At 42.2% G+C, this 27,529-nt stretch overlaps 3 protein-coding genes and 1 long non-coding RNA gene across 11 annotated transcripts in view; 1 reads left to right on the forward strand and 3 right to left on the reverse strand.

Moving 5' to 3' along the window:
• Positions 1 to 276: 276 nt before the first annotated feature.
• On the forward strand, positions 277 to 7,364 carry ANKRD34B (ankyrin repeat domain 34B). 5 transcript variants are annotated; one of them, XM_027708837.1, is made up of 2 exons: positions 277 to 2,003; positions 3,327 to 7,364. In XM_027708837.1, the coding sequence occupies exon 2, from the start codon at positions 3,366 to 3,368 to the stop codon at positions 4,866 to 4,868; it is 1,503 nt and encodes a 500-aa protein (XP_027564638.1). In that variant the 5' UTR covers positions 277 to 2,003; positions 3,327 to 3,365; the 3' UTR covers positions 4,869 to 7,364. The 5 variants fall into 5 exon arrangements, with proteins under 5 accessions (XP_027564638.1, XP_027564639.1, XP_027564640.1 ...); XM_027708838.1 differs by having other exon boundaries at positions 3,331 to 7,364; XM_027708839.1 differs by having other exon boundaries at positions 278 to 929; positions 1,782 to 7,364.
• Positions 7,365 to 8,796: 1,432 nt separating this feature from the next.
• On the reverse strand, positions 8,797 to 11,238 carry LOC113981443. The gene is made up of 2 exons (XR_003538416.1): positions 10,239 to 11,238; positions 8,797 to 9,256 (listed from the first exon to the last, which is right to left on the reverse strand). It is a non-coding gene; the product is annotated as an uncharacterized LOC113981443 (long non-coding RNA).
• Positions 11,239 to 11,686: 448 nt separating this feature from the next.
• FAM151B (family with sequence similarity 151 member B) lies at positions 11,687 to 18,654 on the reverse strand. Its single transcript, XM_027708841.1, has 6 exons — positions 18,565 to 18,654; positions 18,226 to 18,351; positions 16,931 to 17,096; positions 14,497 to 14,714; positions 12,832 to 12,967; positions 11,687 to 11,877 (listed from the first exon to the last, which is right to left on the reverse strand). Exons 1-6 carry the CDS (start codon positions 18,593 to 18,595, stop codon positions 11,727 to 11,729), a joined length of 828 nt encoding a protein of 275 aa, XP_027564642.1. The 5' UTR covers positions 18,596 to 18,654; the 3' UTR covers positions 11,687 to 11,726.
• Positions 18,655 to 19,643: 989 nt separating this feature from the next.
• Positions 19,644 to 27,529, reverse strand: part of ZFYVE16 (zinc finger FYVE-type containing 16) — a 25,846-nt gene continuing 17,960 nt past the window's right edge. For all 4 annotated transcript variants that reach the window (XM_027708844.1, XM_027708846.1, XM_027708843.1 and 1 more), the window contains exons 11-18: positions 26,409 to 26,491; positions 24,213 to 24,317; positions 23,649 to 23,799; positions 23,382 to 23,462; positions 22,690 to 22,852; positions 22,250 to 22,355; positions 21,672 to 21,836; positions 19,644 to 21,450 (exon numbers count right to left, since the gene is read on the reverse strand). In XM_027708844.1, coding sequence (XP_027564645.1) covers positions 21,289 to 21,450; positions 21,672 to 21,836; positions 22,250 to 22,355; positions 22,690 to 22,852; positions 23,382 to 23,462; positions 23,649 to 23,799; positions 24,213 to 24,317; positions 26,409 to 26,491 — 1,016 coding nt within the window. In that variant the 3' untranslated portion in view covers positions 19,644 to 21,288. The remainder of the gene's footprint in view (positions 21,451 to 21,671; positions 21,837 to 22,249; positions 22,356 to 22,689; positions 22,853 to 23,381; positions 23,463 to 23,648; positions 23,800 to 24,212; positions 24,318 to 26,408; positions 26,492 to 27,529) is intronic.

The raw sequence follows: 27,529 nt of genomic DNA on the forward strand, positions 1-27,529 counted from the left end.
GGGTTGTGTGTGGGAGTGGGGTGTGAGGGAGGTGTGGGTTTGAGGTGAGGGGTGTGGGGGGTTGGGGGTCTGAGGGGTGTCCCGGGAGTGTGAGGGGGGCACTGGGAGTCTGAGAGGGGCATTGGCATGTGGGGGGGCTGTGGGACTCGGTGTGAGTGGGGCACTGGGGGTCCGAGGGGGTACTGGGGGCGTGTGGGGGCTGTGGTATTGGCTGCACGGGGGGGCGGGGGCCTGGCGCTGCCCCCCCACCCGGCTGTACCCGCCCGGGACCGAGGGCGGTGCCGGGGGAGGCGCTCGATGTCCCGGTGTCTCCGACGGTCCCGCTGTCCCTCGCTCCCGGCGCTGCGCGAGGAGCGGCCGCTCCGTCCCGACCGCAGGTAACGGCGCTACCCCGGCGGCGCGGGGGGATGGCGGGGTGCGGCGTTTGATAGCTGTTTTGTAGCCATTTTAATAGCATTTATTTAGTCTTTGTTGTGTTTGTGGTGTTAGAGCGTGCGCTGCCACTTCTCCGCAAGTAGTTTCCTTGCTTTTCACCGGCTGTCCCTCAGGGAATTGTTTGGAGCCCTCGGGTTACAAGTTGCGGTGGCAACTTCGGGGTAGTGTTGGTGGAGTAGTTTTGGCAGCGTTGGAACGGTAATTTTTTTTTTTAATCAGAAGTTATTCATATATGCTAAATTTCAGCTGTGAAAAGAGTTTTTGCTACCCTGACTGAGAGAATTTGCTAGGGTTAAGGTGGATGCGAAGAGTCACAGAGATATTTAGATGCTTATGCTCTTTAAGTCTGTAAGCAAATCTTTTTTCAGAGATGAGAATCAATGGCAGTTTTACTGGAATGATTCTGGACTCTCTAAACACAACTGTGAGAGCTTGATTAACTCTAAGGGTGCTGAGATACAGACAGCAGAAAATCTGGCTTTCACATTAAAGAGGTGAGGAGCACTTTGCAAGAACACCTTCATTCATATCACGCATTCATGAAACTGTTGGTTATTTTTATATTTGTCTATACATTTTAACACTGATGTGCTCCTTCCTCCATCAGTGTTGTGATTATTTTGACTGTTAAATTCAAAAACATGTTTTCATGCTATGAGGTACCCTGTGCTACTTTGTCTCAGAGCACTTTCCAGGACAATATTACTTTTTCAAAATAAAATTCAGCTCTTCCTAGACAGAAAGAGCATTGCAGGAATATTATTTGTACAAGGACAACAGGAATTTTTGGGTTATCTGAAAGACCAATCTGTGATTCAGTATCACACACTAGGTTGCATAGTTCCTCATTCCTTAAACTGCTTTAAAATTTTAAACTGCTTTTAAAGTTTACCTTCACAGGTGAGAAGTGACTGTTAATTACATTTAGGAATGTTTTACAATTGCAATCTGCTGAGCACCCATCTGTGATGTATTATCACAGAAATTACTCTTCTGGGAGGTCTGCTTAGACTGTGATCTTTCTCTTGAGCTGTGAGGTTTTTGGTCCAGTCCAGGTGTGGCACATGTACTCCCAGAGTCAGTGTGGGTCCTGTGAAAGTCTAGCTGCACTTTGTTCCCACAGTGACAAATTTAGGATGACACAGCCCCAGGCGCTCTCCTATGATTAACAGATTCTCCAGATGAAGTCGTGGTTGTCATCCAGCACTCAGGAACATGCTCTGCATTGTATTGTTCCCGTTGTGAATCTGTAACACTTCCTATTGTTCGTATAGTGTCTGATTCTGAAGTATTTGTGGATTTTTGTTTCCCATTTCATATATCTTTTTGCACTTTTCTCTGCACAGAAACGTCTCAGGCTTTCTCCAGGCAGGTTCATACCTGGCAGCACCATCTACTCCTAACTCTCAAACTTCAGCTGTTGTCTTAGGCCAGCTTACACTGTCCTTGCTCACATCAACAGTCCTGGTAAAGTCCATGGAAACAGCAAATTTAAGCAACAGGAGGCATTAGATGAGATGTCAGAAAAACAGCCTCACCTTCATTACTGACCTGCTGCATGACCTCAGGTAGCATTATTCTCTTTCCATGCCTGTTTAACATTCAATGTTCTTTTGGCCATAAAAGGTATCTCTACAGATGAAAAGGCTTTTCCTATGTAAGAAGAGCTATTTGCCATTGCGTAAGTAATGCGAGCAGTTAAGTGTCAGAAGAGCTTTAGATAAATAGGAAAGAAATGTAAAAACACCAAGGACTTCCAGGTAAGTCAAAACCAAGGCAGAACACAATCAGAATTCCAACATGTGTGCTATCTATAAGAGATTTCTCTGCAGTTTGTTTCTGGAAACCTAAGTGCGCAAAATTGATCGGTTACTTTTAGAAAAGACTTTATAAAAATCTTGCATACATTACTTGTCAAAAGTACACATAAAAATCATAATAATGATTTGCACTTCAATGAAAGCTGAGATAGACAGTACTGCATCCTGTAATTTCAGTATAATGGAGTGAATCCTTAAAGTAATTTCAGTGCAATTACCTTTAAAAAATGTTTTATCAAGACGTAGGGGGAAAAGCCCAACCACCAGTCAAAGTCAGATTTTCTCCCCAGATTTCCAGGGAGGAAATCTGATGCTTTTAGTTTTGCTTGTTGGAGTTTTGGAACAAACTACATTGAGATGATATTTTGATTTTTGAATTCAAAGGAAAACAGAATGAACTTACTGCTCTTCAGTTAATCACCAAAACTTTACTAGTGCTTTCAGTGATGAATAAAAATGAGTCTCTGTTCATTTCCTTTGCAGTTAAACATATTTATTTCTCTAGAAATACACTGTAAATAAACAAATGTAATTTTCCTATCCATGTCTACCCTTGTATTGGAATTACTCTGCCAGTTGTTAAATACTGATTTTTTTTTTCTCTAAAGGTTTTCCCTACACATGGGTAAGCAAGCACATGTAAGAAGTGTTAGTTGCATGTATGCAGGTATACATTCATACAAGGCCTTTTGTTATTTATGCCACATTAAGTTCTTAGTTTTTTGTGTGAAATCTCCTGATTTACTTTCACGCTGTCAAATGTTTCTTTTGTTGTAGAGCTGATACTGTCTGCTCAGGCAGAGGATTGTACAAAAAGCTGTCAGAAATAAAAAGGTGACAGCCATACTCTAACCTTCTACAAACATTATATTTATACTCAAGTATTTTTTAAAGTTTTTAATGTATTTCTTAAGGGTCTAGAGGGTGAGAACACTTATCTTTTCTTCTTCCCTTCATACTCTTTTCTCAAAATATGACGGTGTTTGCAGGAGGAATTTGTACAGTTAAACCTTTTTTTTTTTTTTTCCATATTTTCTCTTCTCTGGGGGACCTCTTTGCTTTCTGTGGAAGGCAGATCTTTTTTGCAGCCCCTAGGAGGGTGTAGGTGAGATGAACAGAATGATGGAGGTGGTGGAGGTGCCGCCGGAGGGGTATTCCCTGATCAAAGCCGTGTATCAGAGACGCCTCCGCCTCACCAGGCTGCTGATCGATGGGGGTGCCTACGTCAATGAGAGCAACAGCAGAGGGGAGACCCCCCTCATGGTCGCTTGTATGACTGAACACGTGGACTTGCAGAGTGCCAGCAAGGCCAAGATGGTTAAGTACCTGCTGGACAACAAGGCTGATCCGAACATCCAGGACAAATCTGGGAAGACGGCCCTGATGCATGCATGCCTGGGCAGAGCTGGCCCGGAGGTGGTGTCTCTGCTGCTCATGAGCGGGGCTGACCCAAGCCTGCCTGACCACTCCAACTGCTCTGCTCTCGTGTATGCAATAAACTCTGCAGACAGAGAGACCCTGGAGGTTCTGCTCAATGCTTGTAAGGCACGAGGAAAAGAGGTGATCATCATCACGATGGACAAATCTGCATCGGGGAGGCAGGAAACCAGGCAGTACCTGAACATGCCTCCCCCAGAACTCTGGGAGTGTCAGTACCCAACTGCCTGCACCTCCCCATCGGAAATAGAACCCAGTGAGACTCCAGAGGGACCATTCAGCTTCAGAGAGCTGTATCCTCCACGGGAGGACAGCTTATCTCGAACAGGGTCACTGATGATGAAACCCAGCCCAACACCGGCCCGGTTCAAGCTGACCCATGTGCAGCAGCTGGAGTGTGAGCCTTGGATAAAGTGCTGCCCAGCAGTGTTTCACCAGAGGAAAATCGCTTCTTCACAGGAACTTCAGAGTATCACTCCTATAGAAAAGCTCTCTTGTAAAGTCAGTGGCCTTGGCTTATCAAAAGGAGTCAACACCAGTCCCCAAAGTACTGACAGGAAAGACACTGCTCATGTATTCAAAACCTCTAATGAAACTGGGTCCAGGAAACCACCACCTGACAAGATAAACTATCAGACTCCTTTTGTTGAAGAAAAACATAACCCCAGTGTGATTCCCATGGGTCAGAGTGTCAGTTTGGGACAAATCAGCTTCATTTCAAACCTCAGCGGTTTTTTCAGGAACAAAAATGCAAAAACAGATCACGACAGTTCTGATTCTCAGTTAATTGCTAGTCTAAGTCCTGCTGCTGCTGCAGAAGACAGTAAGTCAGCAATAGGAAAGAAAGAGATTATTTCTCCATCTCACTCCTTGTTACCAAGTTCTAGAGAAGTTCTGGAGAAAATGCCTTCTGTTACTGTGAAAGGCAGAAATCAGCCTTTCGCAGAAGGACAAGGGTCAGGAGCTTTAGCATTGGATCAGACAAGGCCAGGTTTTCTGCCACCCCTGAGTGTGAACCCTTGCCCCCCAGTTCAAGAGATCACTGTCATAAACACAGTTTCTGGGATGATTTCTTGTGGTCAAACACAGTTAGGGCCAGCAGCACCTGCTTTTCCTAGGATGACCAAAAACACCAATCTGCTGCGCAGGAGGCCATATGAGCAGATTACAGTCTGAGCAGGTTAAGCAATTACTGAATCTTTAACGGGGGATAAGGGGCTACAAACTCTTTGATATGTAAATATTCACTGCACTCCCTGATTGTAATGGTGCATTTCACAAAGTAGAGCAGGTCTGTGATGTAAAGCTTTTTGCCTTGGGATGAGTCGAACAGCTTAAAGACTACATGAAGGCATACTTAATGAATGAGGCTGCTTTCCACAAACTGAGGAATACTTGTTTTCCTGGTTTTCTAAGATTTTCAACTTACTTGTGACAGACTGAACCCACAATGGCTCTTAAGCACTGCAGTTGTAATTGTAGGTTGTGAATATGACTCCTAGATTTTCCCAAACATGTACTCTTTTTGCACCAACAGAGGTCATACACATGGAGTTTGGGAACCTGAAACAGTTGACTGTGATGCTGGACACCAGCCTGACTGTCCAGGTTGTACAATACCCAAAAAACTCAGACACATCAGTGTGCAGGGGCAGGTGTACACAGGCAATGTCTCCTGCTTCTATGACTTCACTCCATGCAAACAGTCAATAAAAGTCATGTTGCAGAGCTGTGCTGCCCAGGGAATTCCAGCTAAAGACTGGGAGCATGTTTCAGATCCCTGGCTGGCCCTGGGGCAGGTGGTACACAGCTCTGGGGTGCTGCAGGCCAGCACACAAAGCCTGCCAGCCCTGTCAGGAGCCCACATGGAGCACAATGAGCCCTGAGTGTGACACAAACTGCTCACACTGTCAACAAGGCCTCTCAGCCACCTTGGGCTGCTCAAGGTTCTGGCCTGCTGGTATCTGCTCCTCTCAGAAGAGGAAGGGGGCTGGAGACAGAGCCTATATCTAAACAAGAGTCTGTCATTGTCTGCAGCTCTGGACTCTCCCCAGAAGAGATCTCCAGGTCATGCAGGAGCTCTTTGTTCCCAGTCACAGCCCTTTTTACCAGGGTACAGATGGTGGGGCACATCAAGTGTTCTTCAGCAAGGGCACTTCACACACAGGCTCGGGAGCAGGGAAAAGCTCTGTCCTCCTGCTCAGACCTAAAAAAAGATAATCGAGGGGTGGGGAGGCCTTGGCACAAGTTGCCCAGAATATCCATCCCTGGAACTGTCCAAGGCCAGGTTGGACAGGGTTCAGAGCAACCTAGTCTACTGGAAGGTGTCCCTGCCCATGGCAAAGGGGTTGAAACAAGATGGGCTTTAAGGCCCCTTCCAACCCAAACCGTTCTGTGGTTTTAATGACAAAACTCACCTGGGAGATGGAAATCCACATTTTGCCTAATTTGAAGCAGAGGACTGAATGTCTTACAGGTAGAAAACACTCCTCTGCAGACTCCGAGCTACTGCATATTTTTTATCATCTCTATCTAAAAATCCATCTTTCTTTGCTTTCCTTTAGTGTTCTACAATTCCAAACATGGCTCTGTCTTTGTGTGCATACCATAGATATTGGATTGCATTTAGCATTTTAGATCTCATCTTCTAAATATTGAGAAAAAGTGAATGTGTTCTATGTTGTCATAGTTTACAGAAAGTGGTTGTATTGAAATTGTGTCTGTGTAATGTGAATTTCAGTATACTGAAATACTTTTTTTCTGAAAATGCTCAGTCAGTACTATGTCTGCTTGCAGCTTCAGTCAAAGTTCACTGAATCTGACATTGCCTAACAAATAACTGTGATGTTATTTAGCTTTGCACTTAGTATATGATAATTTAAAGGGGATGATAAACATGAAACAATTTAAAGGGGATGATAAGAACAATTTAAAGGGGATGATAAACATAAAACAATTCAAAGGGGATGATAAACACACTCTGTGTAAATATCTTTTTTGGAGTATTTGTTGCCATTCAGGTTCTGCCTTTTCCTTCAGATGTTGTCGGATCAGCCCCTGTGTACATCAGATAGAAGCAGGGATTATGTGGAAATCTTTTTATGGCAGAGAAATTACATGGGACAGAGTATGTCACTATTAACTGGGTACAAATTGGTCCCTACACACAATATATTTTTCAAATGTTTTCATGGCATTAAAAATGGAAATGACAATTTGTCATTTCTTAATCTCATAATGAAGTTAAATATTTGCAATGGAAAATGGATCTTTAAAAACATACAAGTCCTTTTTTAGAAGAAATGTACCATCAACAGGTGTTCTAACTGGTATCTGTGCTGAGGGTATAAAACCCAATTGATGCTGTTTTGATTTTAAAATTAATTATGTATATGAGACTATCGCTCCCTTAACTGAAAGAGTAATTTTTCCACAAAATACTTGGACAATGGAGGAAAATGGCAAGTGTTTTGAAAAGGCAAGTTTTTCAGTAGTGTTACCAGTATTTTGTGATTGATTGTGGCGCAGAAATAATGTGAAGGGTTAATATTACTGTTTGTTTTTGCATTACTGTTACAAGTGACCTTCAAAGAAAAGAAGCTTTGTTCTCTTGATGTTGTTATGATGAATAAATAAAAGTTATTTTTTTCCCCCACCAAGGGAACATGGAAATAAGCACATGCTTTTATTCACCACTCAGTAGATGATGAGTCACTGCCAAAGGTTCTCACTTAGAAGTATTTCTCAGGCTGCCTCTATGCAAGAAAATGGGAACAGTTACTTAGATTTAATCCAATATAGCTCAATTTGTGCAAAGTATGGTGTGAGAGAGGCTCTCTCCACCTGCCAGAAGCTTCCTGTGGTTCCAGTCGTGGAGATGCTCTTGTGCTATCTTTGAAGCCTTTAATCCATGACATTTCCCAGCCACCCCGATGTTCTTTTCAGCGAAGAACGGTCAGCACGACCGGAGTTTCTAATGTTAGAACCCCTCACTTCCTGAGGCACCTGAGATAAAAAACAACAGACCTTTCAGGTTCCCTTTTTGTCTCTGGGCACAGAAAATACCACAGACTGACAGTCTCCCCTTGCTGGTGTTGAAAGCTGTGGTTTCCCATCTCTCACCTGCTGGTGAAGAAGCAGCGAAAATCATCTGCTCTTACTCTCAGTCATTGTCCCATCACAGTCATAAAGCCCTTCAACATGGAAATTACACGCAATGGCAGTGGCACTGATGTGATCAGTGTCCCCATGCATGTCTGTCAGTGACAGCTCCACCCAGGCACACAACTGATGAGAAAATGGATTTTAAATCCACACGGTAATTTTAGAAAGGCCATTGAAAAATCATGCTAAGATTTTACACTGAACACCAAAGATTTTTTTTTCTAATTCTACACAGGCCAGTTTATTCCCCAGATTCCTGAAATCCAGACACAGAACCAAATATCAAACATTTTTAAGTCCCCAACACTGTAACTTTTTTTTTCCCTTACAGAAAAGGATGGGACCATTCAATCACCAAGTTAATAAATGAGTTATAAAGACTCCCAGTGTAATTTCAGCGTTAATTGGATGGTTTGAATTGAAAAAAAGGATGGGTTTTGTTGGAGGGTTTTTGGTTTTTTGAATGAATGCTGAAGAGGGAGATGTGGAGAGCATCAGATGGAGCAACGCATTTGAAAAATGTGCCTTTGGGGGCATTTTCTTTTATTCCACAGTACATTTAAACAACCAGCAAATAGCGTGTGCTTTGCTCCCATTGCTTCTGTGTCATGGCAGGACACAGCTGGGTCACTGTGCAGGACACGGTGACATCTCTCTTCTGTACTGTGTTATTTTATCTGTTTACTAAGGTCCTTCAAATTCACAGAGAAACGCAAAGCTAAAAGTGCACTTGCAGTAAATTACCAATGTTTGTATAATACAAGGAACAGATCCCTGACAGAAAGTAAAAGAAAAAAGATAAAAAGACAGCTACAGCTAAAACAACACAGACCTGCTCTCCCACCAGAATAAAACCTGGCTTCATCTCACTGTTACTGTCTCACTGCAGCCTCACACGTAAATTGTTTTATTTTAGGAGAGCATTTGAATAAACACAGAGTAAGAAATTCAAATGAATTTATTTATGTGCAACTCAGACCAGACTGACATAAACAACTTCACATGGAACTAGCAGAGATCCATGGGTAAAAAATACATACAGAAATTTAGATATGTAGGAAAATTCATACAATTCACCACATAGCCAAACTATTCTGTCTTCACAAGAATGCTTCATAGAACTAATTCCTAGCATTTGTTTAATCTAGTTTTACATGTCTTAAATTAATTGCCTACATCAATTCTCCTGGTAATCCAGATCATGTCTTCTTTTAATTTTATCTGAATATCCCTGTTTATTCACATCCACAGATATTACTCAGAGATATATCTTCCTTAAAAATACTTCTAGCAATTGCTGATGGTTTTTTTCAATAGTTTACTGAGTTTTAACACATCCCAGTACTTCAGGTGGGAACTGGTCAGTGGGCAAAAGGTTTCTAAATAACAGAAAAGTCTGTCTGTGTGTAAGGGGGTACTTTTGAATTAAATGATCAATGGAGCATAGAGGGTGATAAAGAAAATCATATTAGGATGTGAAACCAGCTAGAGTATGGTACAATGTAACTTCATGGCACAAGCTAATTGTAAAGGTCCATTGTGCTTTATCCCCTATTATCAGAGCTGAGTTCTTCCTTGGTTTTGCTACATATTGCAAGATAGATACATCTACCCTTGAAACACAATGGTAGAGGTCATACATAGGGGTGAGAAAGATGATGATGGGAGGAAGCTTATGTGGGCAGGGGTCACTCGCCCCTTGCCCCACAGGTAGGGCATGTGCAGACTGTTGCCATTAGGTAATGATTAGGCGGTGTTTGGCTGCCATTCAGGCATCACCTTATACTGCGTACTGGCCCTACATAGTATAATGTGGAACTGATAAAAATGGGGTGTCAGGACTGCTGAGTTGAGCGATACTCATCCTACCACCGAGACTGTGTTGCTCCGCGGGGACGCCCGCTAAGTATGAGTACCGACCAGCTGCTGCAGATCCTGGTAGCCCTGGCCTGTCTGTGTGGGTAAGCACAGTTTATTGACAGGAAGCAACCGAGAGAACAAACTTTTTAACCTTTTAATCCTTTTAGTGTCCCTTTAATTCCCCTTTATTATTGAATAAGTTGTTCATAGTATTTTCCCTTTAATTTCCCCTTTTACTAACCAATATCGTGTTACCCATAATATAGTGTTAAGATCCCTTTTTTGGCATCCCTTTTTACTAGTTAAGATTACACCGTATTGAATGCTGTTCGTAGTATTTGTTTTCAGACCACACAATAAGGTAGTTATTTTGTATCTCTTTAGTTTTTGGTTTGGTTTTTTTTTCCTTCCACTAAGTTTATTGTTATTATTACTATTTTCACTGTAATAAAGATGTTTTGTGTGTTTGAATATCTGTGCACTTGTTTTATTCCGGGCATGTATCCTAACAAACTGTTACACTGTGTAGACCCAAAAAGGCCTAAACACTGAGAGATGAAATCCCTTAAGTCAATGAATGCAACTGCCTGCAACAAACTGTGGCTGAAAAATAAGTACTTTCCCCAACCTCATTAAAGGAATCACAATTGCAAACCTGACCCTTTGGTGGTTATGGCCACTCACTTTGCCTGGTGGAATAAATTAAAGTAAGTACTTTGTTTAACTATCCCAAGTACCACCAGATAGTTTCTTCCTTATATGGAAAAATTTTTGCTAATTTTACCCATGTATACCTTAGTAGGTAACAAAAATGAGGAAGGCTCTACCCCTCAATAACACAGAACAATTATTAGATGGAGCTGTCAAAGGAGCCATAGGTAACAGCAGGGAGTCTTGGATTTTAGTGACTGTGTGAAATCACCATGTTTCAAAATTTAGGATTAGGAAATGTAACTAATTTTTCTATCACAGCTGTACCAGGCCTATGGAAGAACTAAAAACTGCTGTAATTAACTTCAGCACTAACAGCCTACAAAGTGTTGTGTTCAACATCCACATCAACCCAATTCCCACAGGAACCATGTGAGAGGAATGGGAACAGGAGGACAAGAAGACATGGCAACCCCTGCTCAGGGCATCAGTTTTTACCTAGAAATCAAAACCTCCTCTGTCACTGTGGAAGAAATCTTTGGTTTTGTTTGTATCGTTTGTAACATCTGGCAGAGGCAACAACACACAGCTGGTGCCTCAGTCTGGGTGAATTCTGAGGGCTGTAGAAGCAAAATGGGCAAAACAAATGGTTTAAATGAAGCAGGTCAGGCTCTTCCTGCAGTGGTCAGCAGGGTTTTGGCTTTTCTCAGAGGGAACTTCCATTTGTGAAAATTCGTGAAGTCCTGTCAGTTAAAGGGACGCACAAAAATCAGGACAACGCAGAAAATACCTGCGATCATAGAAATGAGCTGGTTTTGCTGCAATCACTGATCTCCCTGCAGCTCCTTGGCTCTCTGGCTGCCAGAGCCATGGCAGATTCCAAGCCCTTGAGAGAGGCACCAGCACTGCTCTGTCACAGCTCTCTGACTGTGCCCGATGTGCTCCTTGCCGGGACCCCTCCCTATGCTCCGGGCCAGGTCGGGATCACCCCCGGGGCTGTCCCAGCGTCTCCTGCAGCCCCCTCCCCACTCCCCCCCAGCTCTGATGTTGGGACACAGTGACCACAGGGCACAGAACCCCACCAGGGCTAACTCAGTACAAACAGCCCTTCTCCCCTTCTGGGATGTGGAGCCCCCAGGATCCCACATGGGGAGGAGGGAACACTGAAGGCGGCACTGGATTTTCGTTTGAGAAGCCTTTCCCCCAGTGTTGTACAAAATCTCCTCCAGTAACCAGAGGTATGCTCAATATGGCTTCTCTGGCAAGGAAAATGCACTTCTCTGAACAAGAAATCCTCACACTTGAAAGAAATTGCAATATAGAGCATTGTAACGTCAGACATTGCCTGCTTTGCATTTACTATTCTATTCCAATGGCTTTTTTGAATTCAGAATTTTGTGGCTCGAAAATGTCATAATAAACCCTACTTTTATCAAAGTTTTCTCGGATGGAAAGCAAATCCTCTACAGAATATATGTCGTCCTTTCCTGTCCAAACAGTGAGGCTGTACCTACATGCAAAAAAAAAGGGAAAACAGCAAAAGAGAAAAAAGCACATAAATCAGAAAGACATTGCACTAATAAGCTCCTAAAAATATTCATGACGATATCTCAATTTTAGTAATGTAATTAAATACCAAAAACTGCAACCCCTAGAACAATTTATCTGCAATTTATCTGTGTGAGTGTTCTGCCAAAACAAGCAAGTAGTTAAATAAAAAATCTTGGGCAGATATACAGCAAAGAAATTACCAGGCTGAGCATTTAAGCTTTAACAAAGTAATCAATAGTCACAGGCTGAGCTGCAGAACAGGAAATAGGATGCAATCCCAGACGTGGGTGATTGTCATGCTCTGTTCTGTTGCCTCGGTGATGTGCAGTGATGCCACCTGATTAACTGAATTGTCATTAATTGCATGTAACTTTTCAAAAAAACTGAAAATCTCCACAGTATCAATCACAGTTAAAAGCATTACTCTCCACAATCTCCTCATGACATATACTTAATGTTCCCCGTATTACTTTAAAATATGGGTAAATCAGAATTTAATTATATGTCAGTAAAACAGGCTCAGGAATTTCTGTCTTCTAATCATGCCACTGAAAAATCATGACTTTTATTCTGAGGTGAAAGAGAAAATCCTAATATTTCAGTGGGAATACTGCTTGTATCCAATGTGGATATATTTGAGACTGGCACAATTCATAAGACATATTCTTAATGCAGTAATATTGTGAAATTAATTCTTACTGTAGGTAATGAAAAATAAGCTTTTGGAAACTTATTATTTTACAGAAATTAATAGTGACCAATTCTGTCAAATGAAACAAACAATGTGAGAGCTGAAGGAATTAAAGAACTGAAAGGGAAAATATTTCCAATGTCACTGGGATAAGTGTGTTGTATTTAATTTAACAGCTGTGTTTATAACAGGACAGATGGGAATGGAGGCCCCCAAACCAACCTGTCTGACTGCTGGATCAGCCAGCGGAGAGCAGGGAGGGAGCGCGGCACTAGCACGGCCCTGACAGGGAATGTCACGGGCTGGGACAGGGCCTGGCACAGCTGGGACATCTCCTCCACCATCCCCCACTCATACCCTGCAGGGAACAACACTGGATTGAGAAAACCCTTCACAAACAACCCCCACCCAACCCAGAGCTCGACAGAGTGATTCAGCTGTGACACAAGATGAGCAAAGTCAGGGACTGGTGAAAATTGTGGAATTCTGAAAGGAAATTTCCAGATGGTTCTAAGAAAAAATAATCCCAGAGGAGATATGCAATATTAACATGGGAAAATAAACTGATTATTAAAACCTCCCTCTGCAGTAGCTGCACTTTTATTTCACATACAGCTACAGAATGTGACGTTTTTAAATTCGCTGCCACTGACTCAGTATGGACTTGTCTGACATTAACAGGGACCCTCTAGAAACAAAAAGAGGAAGGAAAAATTAGGGAAAAAATTTGAATGAATCCCATAGGACTGAGTTATACACAAACAAAGCACACAAAACATTCTGTGCTTAAAAAACTGCAAATATCAAGCAATCTAAAACACTCCAAGTGCCTCTGCTGAGATTTTTACAAGCACTGCAGGTACTTAAAATATGATTTAACTGTTCTTTTGTTTCCACAGGTTATGAAAATCTTACAAACAACAGTTAAAAAATTTTTCTCAATTACTCATATGCAATGTGTGACTGGAAAGAATAAAAAAGCACAAAATATTAAATAAATAGTCTTGTTGGAGAAACAGCAACTTTTAGTTGAAATCAGTCAAATGAGCTGTTTTTCCCAAGTCTTCCAGCATACCCTTAATTAGTATTACCATAAACTGAAACTGAGAATGGAGAGAACATTAAATTAATTTTAAAATGTTACTCAGTATTTCCAATGCATATTTCCACCAACTTTTTCCTGCGCTGAAAATATTTGAGAGAAAGCACAGAACAGTTTAATAAAATTACTGTGCATCATACAACAAAATACTAGATCTTGCTAATGAGTAATCAGCAATTGGAACAGTGTATTATTTTGCCCTGGTGGCCACAGACAATGCTGGTGGGGACCCTGCTGATCATAATGAGAATTACAAGAGGAATCCTGTGAAAAGGACCCAAAAATAATGAAAACTGGAAAATTCACTGCAAAAATTCAATTACTCAATAGAAATGAAGAGAAGGTTAACTAACAATTTGATTTCAGTGATCCAAAGAAGCACAGACGGGGTTTTAAATTTCTGGATAGTCTGTTTTTCCTCAGGAAACATGCCAGAATTCCAATTACCAAACCAATCCTCCAAGGATTCAGGGAGAGACCTACCTGAAACAGGGGCTGAGGAGTTTCTCTCCCGAAGCTCCTCAGTGCATGTGAATGAGTTGAAGAACAAAAGAGTTTATTTTAACAACAAAAAGATCAGATTTTTATGCAGTCCAGTTGCCAGTCCAACACTGAGGTAATTGCAGGATCGCACTGCATCCCACACACCAGCAAAGAAAATCATTCTCATGTCATTCACTACAAGTTTCAAATAGAGGATGTTGCAGAGCCTGTGTTGAGTCAATTAAGAGACAAATGTGAAGAAAAGCAGCTGTGCAGGGTGAGGCCTGGCTAGAGCTATGTACCTTGCCCGTGGTGGTGGCCATGCCAGCCTGTGGTCCAGCCCAGGGACAGGGTGATGTCAGGGAAGGTCGAGGTAATGGTGCCAAGGATGCTCTGGGCGTTCAGTGCCGGGCGGCTCCCACCGGGCCCTGCCAGGATGTCCCCGTTGATCCACACGGGTCTCCTCAGCTGCTGCTCCACCTGCCTCAGCAGCTCCAGGGACGGTCTCACGGCGTCCAGGCTGTGGAGGACCACCAGGGGAATCAGGGAAGGCACAGCACGGACAGAACAGGTGCGTTACCGAACTGTCGTGCTCAGACACTGAGCGAATGCTGATGACCCTTTGCCAGCAGGGGACTTGTCCTACACCTCTCAGACCGCCATTCTGCCACACCCCTGCTCCTAGAACCTCTTGGTGTCACCTCACAGCCCCCCAGGCTTGACACCTCTTCGTCTTGAGGGGTGCTTGAGAAGGGTTTTAAAAAAGGAAGCTACTGCAGGCTCCAACACTTCTGTTTAATGAGACCTGAAAGCCACAGATACTGTAAATATATTTATTTATATATATTCCTCTGGTTTATATCCAAGGGGTGAAAGTAATCTCTTCCAACCTTAACCACATTCAGCGTTGCAAAGATTTTATCACTACTTCGGATCCAGACTGAAAGTTACCTTCACACCTGTGCAAGCCAAACCACCCATACTATGAGAATAAAAAACCCAAAACGGAACATTTTCAGCAACTAAAAGAGTGAAAGGACACCCATTTGAGCACTTTATGCCTGGTCATGATTTTCCCTACAGTTCAAAAGTGTGGCAGCACAGAAAATCTGCCTGTCAGATGTTCACCCCACATTTAATTATTAAATTATTAAATATGAGTTGTCATTATTTGAGCAACCAGTGCAGCACACCTTGTAAGCATTTAACAAAATCTAGAGTAATGTATTCTGACTGTTCTTTCAAATCAAAAGAAAAAGCACAAGTAGTTTTTTCTACCTCTATCCCACCAAAACTTTCAAAACACCAGTACTCTGGAAGAGAAGGAGATGTAGAACAATGGGGAAAAGGAATGAATGCCAAGAAAACCTTTTTTCTCTTACAGCACATGAATTAACACTCTATAAAACGTTCAGGAATTTAAAATCATTATAGTCAGAGCTCTCATATTAGGTCAGCTCTAAAGCCAACAACTGTACCCTGAGCTGCTTGCATTGTTTCCTCCGAAAAGTAATTTTGTATATTTTAACTTTTGCATAGTGGCAGGAATTCCACCCAGTGCTTCCAGCTGAGATGAGCTCAAATCTTGCAGGAGAAAAATTAGTGATGGCCTGAGTTAACGTGTGGGCTTCAGCATTTCTTGCACTGTCTGAGGCCAGGACAGTTCACATCTGTCAAGGACAGTGAAGAGCCTTCCTTTGTACAACAAAGTATAAGATATTGTAGAGAGAAAAAAGCCCAAAGCAGCATCTCTTGAAATAAACAACAACACAGAAAAAAACCCCCAAAGCAAACATCAAATTCTGTTATCACTCATTTGACTCCATCTGCACTGTGCAATGTATTTTTAAATGCTTTTATACAATTAGACTTTTATAACGCAACATACTTTTAAAAGCTTTTTTCAAATCATTGCAATTGGCTGTAAACTCCTCATGGAAAAACAAACAGTAGGTGGTTTTAAAATTAATTTAAACAATAATTAAAATAGAAAAAAACCCAAACCCCAAACCCACAAGAAATAAACCCAAATGCCTACTTCCTTTTCTTCTCTTCTCTGCCCAAATGGACATACACAGATTCTGTAACAATAAACAGATTTAGCCTGCCCACACATTTTGCATTTTCAAGAACTCTGAAATGAAAATAGTGACTGTGTTACACAGAACAACAGGCATAAATCACATTTTACAACTATCTATTGGGGTTTTTTGCACTTCTGTAGCGTAGTGAGGCATTGATGAAGCTCTTTGTAATTTGCTGCCAAAACAGACTTTGCATATGGAAATTCAGTCAAAGCTGAAGTCAGGAGCTGCAGAAGTGAATGTCTGGAAATCACAGCTTACTTCCAAGGCTGTCTCATGGGGTTTTCAGGTGTATTTTCCATTCAAGACAACAAAACAGCTAGTGGTTAAAATTCTGAATTAACCTCTGAAAATCTAGTTAATAAATCAGGCCAAAGATAGGAGCCTTCCAGAGCGATACCACCATTTCCCTTTTCCCAACGGGAAATGTCTGCCCAAAGTAACTAAAAAAATATTATTGGTAGTTCAAAACACTTTCAAGTTTGTATTCTTGCGATGCATTAATAATAGGGATGATGTTTCCTCATTTCCTGCTCAGGAAGGAATGCATCGCACAAAATGGCACAATAGGAAAAAGTCTGGTCAACCATCACCTGTAAAATTGTTAACCAGTAAGACTGCAAACAACTTAAAAATCTTTTTGTGGAGATACCTCTTAAAATCCAGCTTGATGCCTTTATTGGTGTTGACCATCTGTGTCAGCCACTCCTGCAGTGTGATGTCACTGTCTGTGTCAGGGGGGTGAGCCAGGATCGGGTCTCCCTTCCCTCCCTCCCCACCACGGAGGAGAACATCAGCTTCTACCATGTGCACATTGCCTGGGGGGGATAAAAATTGAAGCTCTAAGGTGCAAATCCAACAGTTTCAGTGTCTGCTTCACAGCAACAATTACTTAGCAAGTCTTCCCACACCAGCCTGTGTTCACTTACTCCACACAGGCCATCCCCAGTGGGAACTGCTGTCTCTGACATGAAAGACACATTTCTCTGGTTACTTAACTCACAAACTCTTTAAAGATTTACAGGCATGTGAAAATTGATTTTTGTAGATACATTTGACCGAGTAATCACATGGGGTTTTTTTCATCAGAGAAACAGAAAAATGGACATCCAGCATGTGAATCCACTCTTATTAAATTTCAAATCTTTTCCTCTCAAAACAGGGTTCCAGACAAATACTTTCAGAGTAAAGATGAGCACAGGATTTAACACTGGCAGAGACTGAGCACTCCCCTTGTCTCATTCTCAAACCTGACCAGCCCATCTCAGCCAAAACTTTAAAAACAAGTCAGCCAGCCAGGAAAACGAGACCTGAAACACAAGACAGGCGAGTGCGAGTCTTAGGAATGCTGCAAGCTCTAGAAAACAGCTTTATATAACGAGTCTGGGCAGTGCTACCAGCTTTGCAGAGAATCCAATACATACAGTTCCTTAGACTAGAATACTAATAAAAAAGCTAGTAATGATATTCAAGAGAAGGCACATTACATATGGAATTACATAAATATTTCCCAAATATTCATATAAATTCACATAAAATTCCCTTCTGCCCAGACTGGGGCATCACGGATTTTCTCATTCTTCAACTCCCTGACAGGAAGGTGGAGCCGGGGGGGTTGGGTTCTGCTCCCAGGGAACAAGGGACAGGACAAGGGGAAATGGCCTCAAAGCTGTACCAGGGAAGGTTTAGTTTAGGCCGTGGAAGGGGCTGTCCAGGGAGGTGGTGGAGTCCCCATCCCTGGAGGTGTACAGAAGGTGTGAAGATGTGGCATTTGGGGACACGGTTTATTGGGTCCGGTGGTGCACGGACGAAGGCTGGACGCGATGGTCCTGGGGGGCTTTTCCAACAGTAATGACTGAGCAGGGCAGGAAAGCGAAAGGAGAAAGAAGAAAGGAGAAAGGAGAAAGGGGAAAGGGGAAGGGCTGGCAGGGCCAGTCCCGCACTCACTTCGCGCGGCCGCGGCCGCCCGGGCCCTGCTGTTGGCGGCGTGGAACCAGCGCACGGCGGCCCCGTCCCGCGCCGTGATGCGCCCGGAGCGCAGGAAATGGTCCACGGGCCACTCGCTCCAGGAGCCTGCGGGGACATGGAGGTCCCTCAGCACCGCCCGCACGGGAGGACACAGCGGGACCCTCAGCACCGCCTGGAACCGCCCCGGCCCCGCCTAGGCTCCTCCACCGCGGGGCCCAGGGCGGTGGAGCCTTGTCTCCGCTCCTCACCAGCGGCTGATGGAGCCCCTCTCCCCTGTCCCCGCGGGCCGAGCCCGCCCACGCCGCCGCCATCGCTCACCCGCGGCCGCGCTCGCCATGGCCCGGCTCATCCCGCCCAGCCCGCGGGGGTTGGGCCGTTCCGGCACCGCCACCGCCACAGGGGGCAGGGCAGGGGAGGGGAAAGGAAGGGGCAGCACGTCCAGGGCAGTGGCCCTGGGGTCGACAGTGTGCCTGCAAAACGGGGAATATTTGAACGTTACTCTAAATCAGGATGTTCTTTGCTGTTTGGTCTCCACGTACTTTCCTGATCAGCAAGGAAAGAGACCTGGTTAGCGGGACAGGCAGCAGCTGCATCCCTTACAGGAGGACATCCTGGAACTCACCAGCTGTAAGGGCGCAGTAAAGGATGTCCTCAGGGCAAGAGGACACAGTCGTAAGGTGCGCCAGGGAAGGCTGTACGTCAGCAGAAATTTCTCTCTGGAAAGGGTGGTCAGGCATTGGAAGGGGCTGCCCAGGGAGGTAGTGGAGTCCCCATCCCTGGAGGTGTCCAAGGAACGACTGAACGTGGCACTCAGTGCTCTGGGCTGGGTAACAAGGTGGGTATCGGGCACAGGGTGCCTCCCGGTCTGGGAGGCCTTTTCCAACTTGATTTGATTCTGTGTGAAATGAAGATGTTGATGTGTGCCTATGTACACGTTGCTAATTGGCAAAATGCTCAAGGTCTGTGTATCCTTTGGCTGAACTGTGTTCATTATAATACTAAACCCAACACTTAACAGGCCAAAAAAGACCCAGCCCAGGTGCAGACCGGTCCCCTGAGCACATGTAGAAGGTGGCTGGAGTTGTGCAACTTGTATGGAAATGACCAATTAATCCTGATAGAGGGGCTGTGCTTGGGAAGTTACTAATTCTGGATTTCTGTGTATAAAGATGGCACAGAAAGTCCAGTTGTGCTGGATTTGTGGAACACACTGCGAACCCGTGGCCTGTGAAGTTCTGAAATAAATATTTAGTGTCTCTCAGGTGTGTAATTATTGGCTTGTTGCACACCAGATGACAAATCAGATTTTGTGGACAACATCAGGAGTTCCCAGAAAGCTGCAAAGACAGGACACATCCAGCCAAATCATGTCTTTTTTCCTGTTTTATTATAAATAAGAGACAGAGATTGCAAGCACTGTAGTTAACTTTATTGATCATTAGTGAAAAGGGGTTAGTAGAGGGTAAGTGCCAAGAGACAGCTGTTGGTTTGTGTACCTCTGCAGCCACCCGTGGGGTGCAGGGTGCTGCTCACAGCCACCCCAGCCCTGCCACAGCCTGGAAATGGTGCTTGGCCTCGAGGGCTCAGAGGCAGCTTGTTTTTAACAAGGGCATGTTTTGTTCCTGCTGTGCGTGGTGTGGGTCCAGCCCTTCTCCAGAAGGGCAGTGTCTCTGAAGAAGTCAGCACAAAGCTGAAATGCAGCTCAATTTCCTCCAGGGTAAGATCTTGAAGCCTGAACCCTTCTAGCACCAGTGTGTTAAAGCACAGGTAACAGAAGAGCAGATTAGGTTAAAGGTTAATTTACAGATTGTTTTTGATACAAAAACATAAAATATCCCCTATTAGCATCAAGATGGCATCAAAGTTTTAATACTTTCATTATAAAATATACCAGCATTTCTACTGAAAACAATATAGATGTTGTATATATTTAGTTTTGGTTCTGTCTTGTGGCAGTTACCAAACCTGCATTGTGGTTCCACGAACCTCATTACAAATCACATGCATCACAAATACATAAATAGATCTAAGTGACCCCGTATCAAAAATACAAACTATGCAAGAACCTCAAGTATACTAAAAATCCCCGAATGGTTGGGGCTGGAAGGAACCTTAAGGACTTCCAACACTCCTGCCATGGGCAGGGACACCTTCTGCTAGAATTGATCTGTTCATGAAAATTCACACTTAATACATCTATTCTCCCTGAAAGTAAAGGTGGCTACTAGAAGGTGGTAAAAGCAGCAGACAGGAGCAGAAAAAATGCTGCAGAATTCTTGTCTGACTTATTGCTACATGTAGATTATATCAAGGCTAATTTTTTTTTTATAATCCTTGAAAGGTCAAATTGTATCAGGACTTCTAAACCACACTAAAGGAAAAAAAAAAGCACTTTTTATAAAAATAGCATCAATTTAAGTTAGATAAAACATTAAAAATACAAGAAAGAAATCAGTTATTCTACAAAACATTAATTCAGAGCATATGTTTCTGAAGCACCAGCATCAATCCCCATGTTAAGGAGCTCACCCACAAAGTCTTCAACACACCTGCAGAGTTCTCCCTGCCCTGACACACGGGGCTCACAGTCAGCTACAGATGGTCTCGTGTCTGCACCTCAGAGGGCAGGGGAACAGTTCTGGGCCAGCTTTGCTTCAGTGTTCAGCTCCTTTGCAGGTGGGAAGCACTTGCTGCACAGATTACATTTAACCATAGCAACTCGTAGTAACACACTTATCTGAGGTTGAGGCAAGGCAGTATGGCTTGGAGTTACACTAGGCATAGTAAATGCTACAGCTGTGTAAAGATTAACAAAACCTGCCCTCTTCTGCACCTGTATTAAGTGTAAACTTTCAGGACTTTAGGATACATTACAAACTGCAATTCCTTTGTGGTAGAGTAACCAGAGAGGGGGTTAAAAAAACAGTTTGAAAAGCTATTGAATGCAACAGGTTTAGAAACTTTAACATTGTTAGTGTTTGTGGCATTATAACTTTGGTGTTCAGATCTAGCAAATCAGTATATTGCCTGTCATCAGCCTTATCAAAACAAGTGTTCTGTAATGAAAAATATTAATTCCATTTTCACTGGTAGATTGGTAGGATCTGACATTCCACCATGAATCACAGGAATCAGAGCACTGTCCAAGTCATTCAGATAGTTCTGTGGAAGAAGGTGACCTCCAGATCCAGCTAAGTATTCAACCTAGGAGAGAAACACATTAATATTGATATTAATTAACATTTTTTGTATTAACAAAACAAGAATATCTCAGCTGGCATGAAGTGAGAAACTAGTCACTAAAGCAGCTTCTTCACCTGGGGTATGGCAAAACATTTAAAACATTCAGGGAGAGATCCAGGGTCTGTGCAAGGGAAGATACTTTAGTGGAAATGGGGAATCTGCAATGAAAGTTGAAAGATTACCATATCTGAGTCAATGGAAACTCTCAGGCCTATTTTATTCATCCCGTTACTTTTCAAGGTTTTGAGGTGAGGGCAGAGAGCAGTGCTGCAGGCAGTGGCAATCTCTTTAGCAAACTGGTGAGGAACAGCACTGGAGAGTACATTGTCCTTCACAAAATAGCAAACCTGAAACCAGAGAAAGAGTAAGAACAGTGAGCAGCCTGGTTACATCCCAAACTAAGGAAAAAGAGTAAATCAGTGTGCACATAACACAACGCAGAGCAAGCTCTAGGGCATATTGGCTGGCAAAGTACCCAAGTGTTTCAGCTATTCAATCACAACACCTCAGTGCCCATGGGAATGCCTGGGCTATGCATTTACAGAGCTGTCAATGCTAACAGACTTTTAGTCTTTTTCAGGGGAGAAAAATGAAAAGTATGTAAACTCACCAAAGAGCCACAGAGAACATTCTGCCTATCAGTGTGGCTACACATCAAAGCAGCCACATTTTTTAGTAGTATCACTTAGTATGACCCACTTTACCCCTTAACTATTGAAAAAGTACCAAAAAAGGCTCAAGAACAATGTAATTCACTAACTTCAGTGCACTTCATAACTTTTCCCTCTCTTTCGAAGTCTCTGCCTTGTGGTGCTTTTTCACTCTGAGTTCCTCCAATTGATTTTCCGTCTACTGGGCTTAAAATTCTATGGGAGACAATAGTATGATTAATAATTAAAACAACATTTTATGGTTTAGATTGAGTAATTTGTATGAAATAATGTTTATCCATCCTTACAACAAAATACAATACAGGGCTTGCATCATGAAAATACAGATAGTACAAAAAGAAATAAATAGGGAACTAAAAGCACAATATAAAGCCAATCTTGCAGGTTTAAGAAGCTATAAACCATTTAAGGTATGGACCACTGTTTTTCAATAAAAATACTTTACATTAATTTCAGGAAACTGAAGGCAAAAATCTGAACATTGGAAAGATGAATTCTCTAAGATGTTTTGCTTTGGTAGTACATTTACCCTTTGTTTGTTTTCTCTTCATTTTCTACCCAGCAAATATCCACGTATTCTTTTACATCCCCTGTATCCATTTTTCCACAGGTAATTCTGAAGTCTTTCTTGTCTCTCAATGCCTGACGTAGGCTTTCCATTGTTTCTCGTGTTATTTGTACCATTAGTCCATCTAGAAGAAATCAAGTTAAAATCCTAAATTATCTACAGGAAGAGCAGCACAGTTTTTTGGTAGAATCATGGCTTAAATTCTAGTGGGATCAACCCTCCCCTACAGCTAATTAATAAAAGCACAAAAGGACTCCATCCCCCAACTACAGTGTTAAATGTTACATGAAAGAGGAAGAAAACCTTTCTGTCAACAGAACTAAGGCTAAAACATCATTCCTGGACTAATCTTAGAATTTTTTTTCATTTATGTGCCAATATATGTATTTGAACAATATGGCAATGAAAACAGCTCCATAAAGGAAAGACTTGAACTGACTAAAGAGAGTTAAAACTTTGTATGTTTTATAACAAGTAGCTGAACTAACATATATTTTTTTACACAGCATTTTGTTTGCAACAGGTTTTCTATAAAGTTAAAAAACCTTGAAGAGTTTAGCTTACACTGAGGCATAAAACCTTACCCAAGACTACTGCTTTTATTTTTTGCGTAAGTTCTTTTAAGAGGAAAATACACAGGACAAAATTCTTACCTTCAACTATACTGGATTTAGCTAAAAATCCTGAAGATGTTTTTAAGGCTCCATTAAACACCACAAAACTTGCACCTGTAACTAGAAAAAGTAGGAACAAAGTGAGCACCACTTTGTGTCACTCAAGTCAGTCACTACTAACATTCCACTTACACTCCTTTTTAAACACATTGCAGTGTGACACCAGAGTTGCATCTTCCTTGCAGCCTAACAGTGAACTTACATTTCTGCTCTAGAAATGTAATTTTTCTATACTAGAGCACTTACCTTTCCTGGGATGTCCTGTGGCACTGACTGCCTGTGTGTGATAGAGGCCATGCTTGTTCTGCACACACACCAGGTGAGAATCTGCTTCGGTATTAAAACTTGCTCCAATGCTAATTACATGTTCATTAGAAGAATTTATCACCTTCATTATCTGTCAATACAAAATTTGTCATTACACTGACAAATTGCACTCACTATTCAAGTAGGTTTTCTTTTTTGGTTTGGGTTTTTTTTTTAAAGTCTTAAGCAAAACACCATCACCAGGAAATTTGTATGAGAGAATCCCTGAAAATACTAAAAGATTTGGAAGAAACTGCTGATTTTTAAGCAATTACCAGTTATCCTATATCTGAACTCATCATTATCCACCTTCCAGCATATCCAGGAAGGAAGGGTGAGTGCTCAGGTAATTTTATGCTCCCCCCATTACATATTTAGGTCAGTATAAAGTTCAGTGAGGTTTTTTTAAAGAAGAACTGATGGTAAAGGTGTGACTGGTATTATATGAAAAATAACAATTAAAGCAGCTTGGATTAGAAAGCTTATTGAGATGGGTTTACTCACCTCATTATACTTCTTTAGGGGTATTTTAATACAGCTTCTACCCATTTCCACATGAACAAAAAGGTTGTCTATGGTATGCAAAGTATACTGATAATTTCTAAGGTCCTATAACAGACAAAGTATTTACATTAGGAGACAATTAATTATTGTTTTCTTATCTTTTACAAAAAAATCACCTAGATAAAAGTTCTTTACATACATCTCTAGGACTTCTAAAAAGTAATGACATTAAGAGTGGCTAAAAACTTAGTGATCTCTTTTTTCCTACTGGGATGTATGTGACAGGTACCTTAGTGAATGTATTAACAAACTCGTAGGATGACAAGGTCAGTCTATCTACCAGTGGGTTATTTAGATTATGGCTACTTCATACACATTATGATTTTACTCTTTTAGGGAAGGAAGAACTTCAACACCCTCCCTCACTGACAGAAAAGTGAAGCATGGAAGCCATCATCTAGATGAGTTTGTTTCCAGGCTCACACCCTGCCCCCTACAGCTCGAACTGGCTGACCTATAAATTGAATATACTGCACCATTTCTAACACCTTTCTCTGACATCACCCATCATCTCATCCACTTCTGCAAAATTCTGTTTTTTTCCCAGAACAACAACATTAGGTATGAAATGTCTCATTTGCCTTCACTAGCTCAGCTGAAAAAAAGGTATAAAAAGGCTCTTTTCAACGGCTGAGCCAGGCAACCGGTACCTTCCTCATTCAGCACAAGTAGGGCATTTACAAACACATCTCAGTGCACTCCAGGTTGCCATGGAACAGGCATAGTTTGAGCAACAGTAAGGATGTAAACCACAGGTGCCCTTTGCCTCCATTAGTTACCATGGCCTCAGTCACTTGTATGGTGAGAGGTTTTGTACGATCTTCAACTGAGGATCTGCATCACAAGTGCCAAGGCACCACCAAGAGATTATTTTGCAGTCATCTAGTGATAAAAACTTGTGCCAAGGAGAACATATTCCCATTGCCTGCTTCAAGCTGACACAGCTGTGAAGGGGAAGGCCAGTAGAATTCCATAGAACCCCCCATCATCATCAGCACAACATTAAGATTCCTCAGAGTCTGAGAATGCAGTTACACATTGGTACTGTCATGTCACCAATCATGCTGGGAGCTGGCTCATGGGATTACAGTGTAAGATTCCTACATTAACAAGGAACATGCTGTTTTTCAGATGGTGCATGTCCTCTGACTAGTTCCTTACACAGTGACCTGGACACCAATTGTAGGGAACATGTCCCGAGGTGCAACAGGAAGGCACTGATGCTAGGGGACATGCGCAGAAACAGACACTCCTATTGGTTAAGAGTCACGTGGGATCAAGGTATAAAAGACCGCGCGTTGTTTGAATAAATCTCTTTGTTTACCATCTCACAGGGAGCGTGACATGATTTCTTTATTATATAAAGGCAGTGGCCACGTGGCTCGCTACAACCAATGTCAGAGAAAAGGCTTCAGTTCCATCTCAGCTCTGATGGCCAGGGGACTCTCAGGAGAGGATGCAGGGATTGCCTAAATAAGATGTGCAGCTCTTTCCATGGCCTTACCCTTAATGCTGGGATGAAAAGTGCTGTGAGCTCTATTGTAAGTATTAGAAGAGGAACACAGACCAGAACATTCCAGGCCAGGAACACAGGCTTACTGGAAGTTTAAATCAAATTGTTTGGGTAACAGAGGAAAAGCTTCCACAGGGAATGCCATGAATTCCAGGCTTGACTTAGTCTTATGATTTTGCCAAAAACTCCTTCACAAAAGACAGTCAGGCTGGTTAATTGTGGTAAGTAATTCCTCCTGCAGTTAGTCCATAGCATCTGCCTGTCAAGTCTTTCTTTACATTTAATATTGTCAGACTTAAGACCAGAATTCCTGCACCACACTGATGCTTGGAAGAGAAAAATGTACCTGAACAATGATTACTACCGGCTTCAATGCAAATGTCAATATTTCTCTCAATCATTTAAAGCCATTTCTTACTACCAGAACTGATGTATAACAATACCAGGTGAAACAAACAGCTTTCCTAACTCACTCACTCTCTGAGTAAGAAAGTTTCAAGTATGAAGAACAAAAACATTTGCATTTTAAATTTACCAAAATCCACTGCTTTCAAGGTTCAGAATTTTGAAGATATTTTACATAATTTAAGTTACAAGAGGAAGATAATAAAACATTTACTCACAACAAGCAGATTCATAATTGTGTGCCCGATCTCTCCAAAAAGTGGCTTCCGGTGCCTGTAACTCACCACAGGAGCTGGATAGGCTGGGAACAAGGAAGGAAAAAGGGCATGTTTACCTATCAACAACTCTAAAACTTCCTAATCCAAGTATTTATATAGTATATTTTCAGCTATAACCTGTGTTTCTTAATCTCATTATCTGACCAGCCAAAGCCAGCAGAGCCCCTCTCTCATTCTCTGTCATGGGCTGTGCTTCAGCCACCTGGTGATTTCCCCATCCATGGTTAAATCCTACAAAACTGATCAAAAAACCAAAACACAACGAGTAGTTTGGTAGGAGATAGAAGAACAAAGCAGCTACCATCCTCATCACCACACAGACATGGGCCTGGCTGGAAGTGATCCATTGTAGACTCCAGAAATCCTCGAACAAGCTAGTGGTACATACTGACGGACTTGCAGCTAGTAGAATGGTGGGGTCCTGCCTTTTCACAGGCCTAGACGTTTCCAATGTATTATTAAGTTACCTTTGTAGGTAATCAAAGCTGTACGCAGTTTATGAAGCAGTAATATTTTGGCAATATATTTAATTTCAGTAATTTAATTTAAAAAAAACATTCTGTCAGAGTTGTAAACTGGGCTTTTGAATGTCCCTTCAAACCTTTTTCCTACAACAAAAAAAGTCAGACATTTTTATATCAGAGTTTTTTTAATATCAGTTTTGGCTTCTTAGCATTCTCATCAGCTAAGAAAAAAATGAATAAAATTAAGGGAGTCAGTCCAGCAGGACAGTGAACATTCCCAAGTGTCTCAATAGGTGGCTTCCCGTGTCAGTCTTACCCAGGCGTACCATAAAATACTGCAAAGATTATTTTAAATATTTTACTTGTCTAAAAATCCCTTGTATTTTCCAAAGGGAACTTGACATTTATATAGTCAAGTGTTATAAATAATAATAATAATGGCCCATCTTCGCGAACGAAGATTTGGGGAAAGGTCTTTTACCTTTCCAGCCTCTGCAATGGATTTTTTAGGTGAGACACAGCCTGCGCTGAACTGAGCCCACCCTTTAATCCTGAGGACCTCACTGCCATTGTCCAAGCTCGCTTGGCCCCGGCACA

This window comes from Neopelma chrysocephalum, unplaced genomic scaffold (assembly GCF_003984885.1).
Source record: "Neopelma chrysocephalum unplaced genomic scaffold, ASM398488v2 Primary Assembly neopelma1_96545, whole genome shotgun sequence".
Classification (NCBI taxonomy): domain Eukaryota; kingdom Metazoa; phylum Chordata; class Aves; order Passeriformes; family Pipridae; genus Neopelma; species Neopelma chrysocephalum.

Coding starts and splice junctions, on each gene's coding strand:
- ANKRD34B (XM_027708837.1), top strand. CDS start 3,366: ATGAACAGAATGATGGAGGTGGTGGAGGTGCCGCCGGAGGGGTATTCC.
- FAM151B (XM_027708841.1), bottom strand. CDS start 18,595: ATGAGCCGGGCCATGGCGAGCGCGGCCGCGG. Junction 18,352..18,564: donor CATGGCGAGCGCGGCCGCGG/GTGAGCGATGGC, acceptor ATGTCCCCGCAG/GCTCCTGGAGCGAGTGGCCC. Junction 14,715..16,930: donor ATCAAGCTGGATTTTAAGAG/GTATCTCCACAA, acceptor GGTCCTCCACAG/CCTGGACGCCGTGAGACCGT.